A 12,743-nucleotide genomic window follows, 5' to 3' on the forward strand; every position below is an offset into this window, starting at 1 on the left:
CAGCTGGCTCTCAAGCAGACAAGGAAATCTGCAAATCACAGCCTGCCACTACTCAGAAGCAGTTTGATACCAGAATCTGCTCAGAGGACCTCATGACAAAATGCACAGCAGTACTCTTCAGATTCACTGTCATAGCTTTTGCAGCTGTGGACTGGAATAATGTGATAAATTCAACTACACATGGACAGGGCTTGTTTTATGAATGTCTGCCAATACCAGTATTAAACACAGGAGCACACCCTTTCTAGTGTCAGGTCTTAATGGGCAATAGCTGTGGAACCAGACAGCAGCAAAGGGGGGGATGGGGGAAGAGAGATCAAAATGAAGGACAAAACTGGGTACAGAAGCCATGGTAATGCTTTTCTCCTGGGGAGGAACACTACCACATCTGCATCATTTACCCCAAGAAAAAGCTGTTACTAGGATTTCCATGAAGCATTGCTTCTAATTTATTAATAAGCTTCTGTCAGAATGACATGAATGAAACAAGTCAGCTCTTGTAAAGCACAAGTGAGGAAAGGTAGCACTGTCAAAAGGACAGGAATGCCAACTTTAGCTGTCATTATTTTGGTGCAGAAGCCTGCACAGTTGTGTGCATTGTAAATAAATAAAAAAAAAAAAACAAACAACTGTTCCAGTGACTTAAAAAGCAAGCAGTATGCTAACACAGCTTACACTGGCCATTAAATTTAATGAATAGTCCAGCAGTTTTGTAACAGACCACCTGGGTACACACAAATTCCACATGTGAAACATTTAATTACAAAACATACCTATTAACAGATAGCTCTCCGACTGGTGAGCCTTCAAAGGGAATCTTTTCTCCAGAACATGATCCAAACTAGCTGGCTGGCTACCACTTTTTTCTTTGTTTCTAGGGTAAACAAAAATGCAAACAAAAAACATATCAATATTTGCAACACTCTTAACATGCACACCTAATTACCAGCATGTATCATAACCAGTGCAAGGACTGTTCGCTTTACACTTGGGCAGCTTACAAGAATAAAAGGTACTTCATGCTGTTGTGGTAGCAATGGAATGGGCTATGAAAGGAGTGAACTTTCAGCATTCATGAGGGCATTTCTTTGAATGTTAAACAGTTTTTAATGGAACACTGGATTTGGACACAGAAGATGTGATCTATTATCTGTCCATGGGTCAAATCAAATATCAGTATCAAATATGGGAACACTGCCCTCTCTGGAGCAGCAGCAAGATTTTATTTTAATACTTGGTCATACCAGTCAAGATTTGCCAAGGCACTGAAGAATAAGGTGCACCACTGCTGTGCTTCCAACATCTATATCTGCTTTCATTCTCTGGGTTTGCTGATTTTTTTAGGCCCTTAAAAGTCCTTTTCTAAAAGTCAGCAAACCTTCATGCCTAGTCTTCCACCTAAAGTCAGAGTGAAAATTCACATCACCTGCACCAGGAGCTGAAAGAACAAAATTCAAGTACCTCAGAAGTTTTCCTCTGGTTATGCTCTGCTCCGGGAACTGCATGCTTGATGTACCAAGACTCAGCCTTTTTGCAGCTTCTGATTTTCCTTCAAGGATATTTGGCTCTTTTTGTCGGACTGGAGTTACACCATACTTTTCTTCTAGACACCTGAGAGGCACAGTCCTGTTGATAGGCTGAAAAATAATTGCTCCACTCTGCTTTGATATCGGTGCGCGATTCCCAACGTAGTATCTCACTAAACCAGGAATGCTGTCAAAACTTTCCAGTTCAAACTGATACTGAACACGGCAGTAGGCTTCATTGAGTTTTAGAACTGTTCTGTTGATTTTAAAATGCTGAGAGGTATTTTTCCACTGACAGGTAAGAACAAAGTTCCCAGGACTGGAGAGAGAATCTCTGATCAGAAAATCTCCATCTCGCTGAACTAGGCCTTCTGCCACCTTTGAGGATAAAGAACCACATAAAAAATTACTTTCAGAATCAGAAAACAAGTAGTCTAACAACGCAGAGCAACAAAGTGTTCTTAAACATCAGAGTTAATTTGGTTGCTTTGGGAGGATTAAGCCAGAAATCGAAAGCAAAGCATTAGAAATGATGCCTTCAATTCTAAAATTCACTCCACAGCAGAGAGCTGGAAGGGCTTCTTGAAAAATGCCCAGCAGTCAAAAGCACAACCCACTTTTGCAATTGTGCTTCTTTTAGTTTGCCAACAGAAAATAAGGCATGAAGGGAAAGTAATGACTCAGGATTTTAAGAGTTTAAGGCATCTGAATAGAGAGTTAGGCTGAACTTAGACACCTGAAACCGTCATGTCATTATTACCCAAAGTGACAAAGCTTTCCTTTTTTATTCTTTGTGGAACCTGCATAGCACTAGGAAGATTCAGAGACATCTTGTTTTGCACTTCTTGCATATGATCGGCTATGCTTAAGTGCAGCATATGTGGCTCCTGTTGCCTGCTCTCCTTGTATGAGGAAAGGGCAACAGAAGGCCTGCAGCTGTGGTGAGTGCAGGGAGGCCTGCAGAGGGAGCTCCAGGAGCTCTGGGAACTTCAGCTCCAGTCGAACAAGAGTTTTAGTGTATTTTTAACTGTGTTTGTAAGGATCAAAATTGAGTTATTGAATATATTTTGTTGTGGGTTTCCTCCCCCTTCTCACAAATTCCATGTGCAAGAAAAAAAATGCACATTTTAGCTCTGGTTAAGAATACTGAACCAAACTAATGTTTCTGAACAAATATGGAGATAGTATTCTCACATGAAGCTTAAATTCCGTTTTGCTTTCATTCACTGCACTCAAATCCTGAAATATCTGTATTTTCCACTAGGGCCTGCCCTGAATCTTTCCTCAGCCTCACTTTATGCCAAGCTATGATGAAATACCATCCCCTTCCCATGAACAGGCATGCTGTTTCTACTAAAGCAATGCAGACACCAGTACTTCAGTGCAACTCTGCTTGTCTATAAAAGCTCAAAGCACATTTGGCAATGCAAAGACCACATACCTGCCGAGGAATACGTCCATGGTACCAGGCATGGCTACGCAAGTCTTCACTATTTAGCTGCAGTTCTTCCTCTAACTCCTTCTTCAATTTTTCTGGGCTGTTGTCCATAATTTGCCGCTCCCTAGAAAACTGCAATAAAAGATTAAAAGCTTCAGCCGTGCCAGGTTTAGTGATTAACATTTTACCTGGGTTATAACTTCCATCACATGATCTGCCCTAGCCACTGGAATGCAGGTGCTGCTTTGAGCAGGCTGGCTTGGCTTCCCTCTCTAGATTGTATTTGCAAAACCCAGCATTCAGTGAGATAACCTGGGATTGTCACACGCTGTGCGGAACAGAGCACAGTGTTCCCTCTGCACACCAAGCTAATAATGACACACCTACAAAGTCACTTCTTTTACTTCCTCTTCCCAAAAACAATACTCCCAAAAAAATGGATCTGGCCCCAAATGCCCTGCTTCAATATTCTTCCTCCTGTTTACACTTCCATTTCAAATTCAGACTCTTTCCCCCCCACACTCTCTTTGAACCCATCCAGATGAAAACATTCCAAATGCATCAAGACAGGCTAACCTGGACATACATGGTTGGTCAGTATTTCTGTTACACTAAAAAAGTTTGCCAAAGTCAGTTTGCAACCTTAAAGGGCTTACTTCTAATAGCTGTTAAATCTGCATGTCCAAGATCCTAACGGACATGTTTTAGCACCAGACTTGTTAGAGTTAAATAATGGTTGGATTTGATCTCAAAGGTCTTTTTTGAATGAAATGTTCTTCCCTTCTTAATGGAAACAAAGTTCTGCTGCCTCTTAGCACAAAAAGCATAAGATCTGCTTGGAGAGATCTTCACCACCACTGTACAACCACTGTAAGAGATTCTGGAAAATTTCCATCTTCATCCCTTCTTAGAGTACAGCTTCCATTCTGGACCACATTAGTCCACCCTGTGGATGCAGTGTTGCTATCTTCCTTAGAGGGTTGTCATGTACTCTTTCATAAGCACTCAGTCAAGGGAAGTTCATAGGTCTTCCCAACATTCTCCAAGGGCAAGGGACTTTACTGTTGCTGAAGAGTTTCAAAAGCTTACCATACCCAAGAAAAATGGGGTCATGCAGGGAACGTGTTCTACATTGATCAGTATACTCACTCTAAAGCACATTTTAAATCAGCAGGTGACAGGGACCAGAGAGCAGACTAACATTCAGTGCTTTGCCCCAGTGCATTATGGCTCTATCTCATAGCTCTGGATATGAGCCAAAGCTCACTGACAGGCTCATGTGAACAGGCAACAAGTGCATTATTTACAAAGAACTGGGTGTGCTCGCCCACTAGCATCCTTCTGGGAATCAGCTCTCTATGGCAGGTTTCTTTCTACACACCAAATACTCACAGCACCTAACTGTGGGAGCAGGTGGCACACATTTAGCACTTCTTTCAACAATCCTCCCTGCAATTTCAAGCAGACTGAATTACAACAGATTACTAGACAGCAGGTTTTTGGTGGAATAATGCCAGAAGAGGCATCCTGTTGCCAAGACTACTTAAACATGCTGGGAGCCCAGAGAAATTCTAAGGTAAAGTCTCCTTCTCTCTCTGCTTTTCTCAAAGAAACAACTAAGGCTCCTCTCAGTCAAATACATAGTAGCTTGTACAGAAAGGCAAAAGATAAAAACAATCTGGTAAAGAATCACTTTTCACCTCAGTTTTGCTTCTGTGAACCATAACAAGGTGGTATTTATCCATATAAATGTGACTTAAAATGGACAATCATTTTCAACAAGGAGTAAAATCCTTTGTGCTTTTCAACCATCAAGGTCTTTCATTAACTCCTCCCCAGCTCTATGAGAAGAGACTGTGGCCACACAGAAAGACCTTAACTGCAAGGGCTTTTTCACAAAACTACATACAATGTGAAGAGATTAAGTTATTGGGTGTAGAAAGAGTCATAGAGGAAGCTTGGTAAGGAATCAAGTCCAAAAGCTTATCAAGTTATGCCAAAATCCCCTCTTCCCTCCAAATCTCTGTGACCTATCAGACTAACATAGCTAAAATACTAATGGCACATGCCTGTCACCTTTATTTCCCAACTCTAATGGCCGGGCACCTATTTAATGCTGGCTGGCATTGATTCCAGAATTAAGAGCTGGCCATCTCTCTGCCACAGAATGATAGCAAGCATTATGGCATTCACATGAACTCACAGTAGAGTGAAGAGCACACAAATCGTAAGGAGACTTTTCACAAGCACCTCTCTCCCAACCACACAAGGCAGTGCTGGAAAACCTTTAAAAATACCCTCTTCAATCTAAGCAACAACATTCAGTTGTAATGGTATCAAACATCTTGCATTCACAGTTTTCTATCTTGCTGATCTGAAAGGCACTGCTACTTTAATGTGAATTGTATTTAAATTTTTGAAAGAGCTTTGCATTGAATAAAGATGATAAAAGAAATCCAGAGCTACTGTACAAATTGTTACCATCGTTCCCAAAGCAACTTGCTCTATCCCACTGTTAGGCAAAGCTATTCCCAATATAGGAAGCACAGGGACCTGATGGAAAGGGTCCAGAGGAGGACCACAAAAATGATCAGGGGCTTAGAGCACCTCTTGTACGAGGACAGGCTGAGAGAGCTGGGGTTGTTCAGCCTGGAGAAGAGAAGGCTCTAGGGAGACCTGATAGCAGCCTTCCAGCCCTTGAAGGGGGCCTACAAGAAGGATGGGGAGAGACTGTTTACAAGAGCCTGTGGTGACAGGATGAGAGGCAGATTTAGATTGGATATCAAGAAGAAGTTCTTCACTATGAGGGTGGTGGAACACTGGAACAGGTTGCCCAGGGAGGTGGTTGAGGCTCCTTCCCTGAGATATTCAAGGTGAGGCTCGACAAGGCCCTGGGCAGCCTGCTCTAGTTGGGGAGGTTGCACTAGATGACCTTTGGAGATCCCTTCCGGCTAGACCCTTATGATTCTGTTGTAAACAGAACAGACTGCAGCATACAAGGGCAATAACTGAATTTGCTGTAGGAGAAAGATTCTTAGACAACAAAAAAAAGTTATAGGTCTTTGCATATGGAGTAATTTTATCCATTGTACTGACAAATGATCTCAAACAGGATGATCGAGTTACAGATACTCATGAATTACAAGCAGAGCAGAGAAACCTAGAATTTCTTCTGGTGGTTTAAGGGATTTGTCACTACTTGAACGTAATGAGACACATACGGCACTTGAATTGCATCTAGCAACATAAGAAGAAAAACATTTAAGGAATCCAAACCAACTAAATTGTTAACAGTCATGATTATTGGTTTGTTAAAAATCCTTTCCACCATGGTCTACCACACTGAGGATACTCTGATTGCCAGAGGTAGGACATCTCCTGAGATGAAGCAAACATGCTTAAATAACTCCTGTGCAACTCTGAACTTGGTGGAAGAACTCCTGTGGCTAGCACAAATCCCAGAATACACAAGGGGGAATCTGCTTAGACAAGCAAATTTAGTAATAGCATGTCTTTCTGCACAGGTTTTTGTTGGCTGGGGCTGATTTCTTACAAAGCCTGTGTGCATCAAAGGAGAAGTGTGACTGAGTAACTGTCTGTAATCGTACCAGTCTATACCTTTCTATGCTAAACACTGTAGCCAAGGCCTCTGGTGTGCAAGAGCATCAGCATACACTGAACTTCACATCATGCAAATAAGGGCTCAGAAGTCACTCCAGGCCCATCCTGCACAAGCATGTTAGTCTGTAGATAAGGAAGGCTGTAAGCTTGGAATGGCAGTCAGCTTTCTTTTAAAGGAAATGGTAGTGCATTCCACACAATGTGACACAGATACTTCAGCCTCATTTCCCAACAGCACCCAAAAGTTAATGGGCGGTAATGGTACACTGCAAATCTACACTAACTTCCTAGTGACAAGCTTTCATTTTGTAGTATGTCCTCATTTTAGTTCTTTTAGATGCTTTGTTTGCTCCTACCCATTGTGAGAAAGAAACCTGAATTTACATTTACATCTAGTGAGTTGGATGGTAAAAAGAAATTTTACAAAAGGGCAAAAATCAATGACTCAATATATTCTGTAACTACTAGAGAGCTTGTCCATACAGGAAATAAATATTTCACTGTCAAAATTCCAATTATGGATTCTAATTATAGGATGGGCTCTTCTCAGTGATGGCCAGCGTAAGGACAAGGGGCAACAGAAACAAAACCAGAACACAAGATGTTTCAGTTGAACTTCAGAAAAAACAAAAATTCTTTGCTTTGAGGATGCCAGAGCACTGGAAAAGGATGCCCAGGAAAGTTGTGGAGCTTCCTTCTCTGGAGGCTTTCCAAACCCGCCTGGATGCATTCCTGGGCAACCTAATCCAGGGGGATTGGACTAGATGATCTCCAGAGGTACCTTCTTAACCCCTACCATTCCACAATTCCATACACTTCACTGATTGCAGAGATCCCTTAAATCTATAACCCTGTGCTCTTGTGATCCTGACCAGACTGCCCGTGTGGCATTATGAGTACAAACACTTTAAAATATACAGCTGCATCCATTTATTATATGTTTTAAATGTATTTATGACTACAGTATTTAATTTTTAATTTCACTTTCAACTCTACTAGTCAGCCACCAAAAATCAACATGCACCAGGCATTTTGAGGAATCCAATGTGGAACCAGTATCTCATCTCTGTTTGAAAACATTCTTGTCCCTCCTTATTTTCTCCTGTACAGAAAAGTAGTACCATTGGCCAAGAACTTGCAAAGCGACAAGAACACATGGACAAAGTTACTTGTGAAATAGCTTTTTTTGAGGAAAAACAAAAAGAAAAAAAGGAGAAATTTCTGAATTCAAGAAGTCATTTTCTTACTGGCATGGACATTTTGAACTACAACCATGGCAAAGTTCTCCTCAGGGGCAGTTTTCCCTCATCTTCCAGAGTGCATCAAGTTCACACAGGATTGGAACAAGTGCTATGTTAAGTAACAGGATGCACAAAATAGGTACAAACTTCCATAGATAGAAACTTTTGCCATGCCCAAGAGCTCAGAGAAATTAATTCATACAGGACAATGGCAATTTTGAAGCCACAAATTTTTTGTCTGCTTGTTTAGGTAACAGGTGACAACTTTTAAGGTTACTGATGAAAAGATAACAAATCACCATGAAAGCTTCCATCATGACTGATGGCTCTTTTAAAAAAAAAAAAAAAAAAATCAAATAAACACCATCATGTGCATATTTTTAAGTCTGCCACTATGAACAACACAACATGCCTAACAGTCACCGAAAAGCAGTCATTTTTTATTAGCTAGTGAGTGAGATAAGTGTTTGAAAGCAGGAAAATAAAAGGCTTTTAGTACCAACTTCCATCTAATGTTAAGTTAAAGGTAATGGAAAAACATAATTCTAATGGACTCTGCATCCACCTTCCACAACACCACTGATAACAAATCCTTAATTTTTCAGGTGACCACACAGAGAGTTAGGAAGACAGCCTCATTTCTACAATACAGATCCTGACAAATCCTGAGCTTAGAGTTAGTCAAATCCCAATCTCAGTGACTCTGGAATTACCATATTAAAAGGATTTTAGAAGTTGTGTAGGGTTTTTGTCTTACTCTGAGAAACACCTAAATGAAAGGTGTTACTAAGAAGTTAAATGCATATATACCTACTGGAGAATATTCTCATTGCTATCAGGCAGGAACCACTTACAGGGCACCCGTGGTCCCTGTGCTACATCTATATTTATGATTGAGGATATATTGCAGTGAAAGGTTGATAAACTGTACAAAGTTACCATGGGAAACTGAAAAGTAATACAGTATGAGACTCATTAAAACTCAAACTCAGCAGCAGACAATGGGAAATCAGTGTGCTATACAAAATTTCGTATCGTTCTGAAAATCAGTCTTTTCCCATCTGGCCCTCTCTAACAACAACAAATCTAACTACAAAAAGGCAAACTGATAATACTGGGTGTTGATGACTTGTAAATTCATGTTATCAAATTCAACTGCCTCCACATACACACTGAAACTGAACACATGAAGCCTGAGGGTGCCAGTGAAACAGATTTAGATCATCACGTACTAAAGAAATATTAATTAAGATCTACTCTCTATAAAAAGCGTTTGCAATTCATCCAAGATAAGAGATAGCACTTGCAATAAGTAGCTTCTTATAAAAGGCTTCTTACTCATGTTACATTCATAGCATTAGTACATTACCCAGTAATGAGATAGATCAACATGCTGGAAGTTTTAAGCCTTGACAATCCTGATAATTTGAGTGGCTTTCCCCTTTTGCACAGCTGAGGGTGAATCATAGCTGAGAATTAACAACAAAAATACCTGGGAGGGACTTCCCCTCCAATCGTGGTAACAATACTAGCTAGAAATAATGAAATTGTCTTGTGACAAAGTTAACTATTAATTTAGACAGTTTCATTTTTTAAGCATTTAGTCCTGTTTTAGTCCTAATGATTCTTAACTTCCAAAAAAATGCAAAACTTAAAGAACAGTATTTTGGCTTGGAAGTAGCGTAAGTCATAATGTAGAACTCCCTCTTCACCTTTTTTTTTTTTTTAATCTGTCTCTCCAAACAAACAGGAACCCCTTGTCTTGGAGTTTCCTTTCATTTTCCTCAAATGCAGAAGCTGACCTGAACCACAAACAGCTATTAAAACCAAATGGAATTGCAAAATGTCAATACATACCATGACTAAAGAATGAGTTGATGCAAGTTCAGACCTTCTGCTCTGATCATTACATTTATATTATTGTATATGAAAACAAACCAAACAATTGCTATTGGGATCCTATTTTCATCCACTAACATTAACTACAGCAAAACATGTGTTCAAGTGCTGTACTGTTTCCTGTGCTTTCAAGAGACACAAGTCATCTCTCAGCTTGGCCACATATTGTTTCCAATTAAATCAAATAACATAACCACAAAGAATTTATCCTGATGTATCAAAAAATCTCAACCTCTCAGAGGTAGCTGTGGTCTTTAAGCATGCTTATTTGTGAATCAATTTAATATTTCATTACAATTGTAATTACTATGAAATGAAGAATCAATCTTGTCTAATTACACAGATGGATTTTGCTTGAAGTGGCACGTTTACACAGATAAAGACAATGACTTGAGCTCCTAGGCACTTTGGCCTTTCACAGAACATGTATCATTTGGCCCAAGGAGCACAGCTTATTTGAACTGATCCCCAGCTGTTTCTATACCTACAGCCACCTTCTCTTCAGCAAATATACCCTGGGTTCTTACTAACAGAACTTCTTAAAATAGCAGCTCATCAGATTCAACTAATGCTAAATCTGCATGCTGGAACACATGCATTCAAATCTATTTTGCATGCTACAAATCTCTTTAAATAGAATCTTATTTTTGAGCCCAGCTGTAATTTGTTTCCATATAAAAGGTTTTATTTTTTACCCTCCATATAGCAAACACTATTAATGATGCCGTTTCCCTAGAGACCATATGCTTTAGACTAAATGGAAAGTTGCCATGACAACGTCACTGTTATTTTAGGTATTAGAAATTCACACCAAGTTAAAGGGTATACATGTCAAGAGCAATGGTTTTATAACTGCTCTGATAGCCAACAATAAAGTCCAATGTAATTTTTAAAGTTTAGAACAGAGTTAAGCCTTATGCTTAAAATTGGAATAAAAATTAATTACAGTAACAAGAGAGCATCTTCTGCTATCTATTCTGATAATAACTTCTGACATTTGTCCCAGTGTGAAAGACAAGACAGTCTGAGCAGAGTCACTTCTTCAGTGTGCCCAAAAGATTGAGCTCCACCCTCCACTTTCAGAAACGGACAGTTAAAAGATTGAATCACTGGGGGAGAGAGAATGGGAGCAGCTGTTCCCAACTTTTAAATGCCTTCAAAGTTTGAAAGCCAACCGGCCAGAGATAGCAACCTTCACATCCTTCTTCCTTGCAAGTGCTCCAGAAAATTTATATACATTACACAGTGACTTACAGAGCTGACACTGTGTTATTCAAACTAAACCATAAATCTTAGAAGATTCAAAAGCTTAGGTGTAGCTCACAGATCTCAGAGGTAGGTAGATAACCCACCTGATTACAATTCAATTCCCAGGTCACTTAGACACTTTCCTAAGGGTGGCTCAAAATGTTGATAAATGTTTTTTTTCTGCATATAGTGCACATGGTGCATTTTTGCATAAAGTGAAAGATGTCCCTGCCTGTGGTAAAAGGATTGGATTAGGTAATCTTTAAAGGTTCTTTCCAACCCAAACCATTCCATGACGATATGACTGTATATTCTGTAATTTCAAAAGTTCCAAAATACAAGGACATGTCCCACATTATCTGAAGTGTTAAAAAAAAAAAAAAAAGCTCCTGAGCACAATTGCCTATGCTTTCAGGATGTAGGTGAAAAAGTTAGGGAACCAAGTGGTCTGATCAGTTGAATTCTGAAAGCTTAAGCTTTGCTAAAATTCTATTCAACAACTTCCAATCCAGAGCATTTTTAACTTGGTCCCTGAACATAATCAGCTTCAGGCTCATAAAACTGAAAGCTTCTGAGACAACAGTCAATTCTAAAGACAGAGAAACACACTGTACCCAACCATTGTATAAAAACAAACACTTCAAGCAAAAAGTAGAAGCATTACTGCCTAGCACACTGTATTTATGTTACTGGAAAAGGGCACCTACCTTGACTCTGATAATAGACTTACGATGATAAAAGCAGCAAAGTGCTGCAATCAGCATTTGAAAAACATTGTAACTCTTCGGCATTTTCAGTTTTGCTGCTTGTGGTTCCTCAGGACTGAAGATAACTGTCACTACTAGCAGTGTTCAGAGGTTTAGCAAGCTCCTCAGTATCGCCACTGCCTGGCAGAGCTGCTACCACTCCCTACTCACATCAGTGCCGGACACTTCCCGCAGCTGAAGCTGATACTATCAGTTCAGTGGCTGCTGGCATGCTTACTTCCAGCATGCCATACAGAGAGTGCCAGAATCCTCATGTCATCTGTTTTACTCACCAGTGAAATCCTAGCTCCTCTATCTTGGGATTCCCCAGTTCAGAGAGGTACTTAAGCAACCAGCTCAAGGCAAACTTCTCTTCTTTATGTGATACAATACCCTCCCTGTGCTGATAAATGCTTAATTAGTTGCTCCATCTGAATCATGCTTATCATCAATAATATACACTTAAAACACATAAAAGAAAAAAACTAAGAGGAAAAACAGGTGATTAGTGTTCTCTTCACATTCAACTAAGAATTACATCCTTCAAGCTTAGGTAACCAAGGAAAACAATAAATCTGTTTATTTTTAATTAAGAAGCTTCTGGCAAACAGCCCTTGGAATACACAGCAAGAAACCAACACTGTCACCATGGTCAGTATTAGTGGTGCAATCAAAGTACCTTCAGTATTTTAAGCTATAAGTGGACAGCTTTATTTTGGCAATAGTCCCAAGGGATTTTGCAAACTGCCACAAAAAGAAAGAACTGAATTCAAGAACATCTCTGTTTTGGCAAAATAAACACTAAGACAAAATTAAAAGCAGTACTTTCATTTATGCCTGCAATTCTGTTCACTTGGGCAGCATACTGCATAGCTTACTGACCAGTAAACCACTCATCAGTAAAGAATCTGTCTTACATACCTCAAGGCCCTCTCAAGAACAGAAGCAGAAAAAGACAAATAACTTGTCTAATTATAATAGGTGTTAGAGACAAGACCTCACCTCCCTAGCAGCCCAGTTAACA

The 12,743-nt window shown here is 39.8% G+C and overlaps 1 protein-coding gene across 3 annotated transcripts in view; it reads right to left on the reverse strand.

Moving 5' to 3' along the window:
- BCAR3 (BCAR3 adaptor protein, NSP family member) overlaps positions 1-12,743 on the reverse strand; it is a 46,814-nt gene that overhangs the window by 10,157 nt on the left and 23,914 nt on the right. Inside the window, exons 1-4 of one of the 3 annotated variants that reach the window (XM_054384050.1) lie at positions 11,681-11,779; positions 2,968-3,096; positions 1,462-1,904; positions 774-874 (exon numbers count right to left, since the gene is read on the reverse strand). In XM_054384050.1, coding sequence (XP_054240025.1) covers positions 774-874; positions 1,462-1,904; positions 2,968-3,096; positions 11,681-11,764 — 757 coding nt within the window. In that variant the 5' untranslated portion in view covers positions 11,765-11,779. Of the gene's footprint in view, positions 1-773; positions 875-1,461; positions 1,905-2,967; positions 3,097-11,680; positions 11,780-12,743 lie in introns of those variants that run through there. The other 2 variants (XM_054384049.1, XM_054384051.1) reach the window with 2 other exon arrangements.

Source organism: Indicator indicator, chromosome 10 (genome assembly GCF_027791375.1).
Source record: "Indicator indicator isolate 239-I01 chromosome 10, UM_Iind_1.1, whole genome shotgun sequence".
Taxonomy (NCBI): Eukaryota; Metazoa; Chordata; class Aves; order Piciformes; family Indicatoridae; genus Indicator; species Indicator indicator.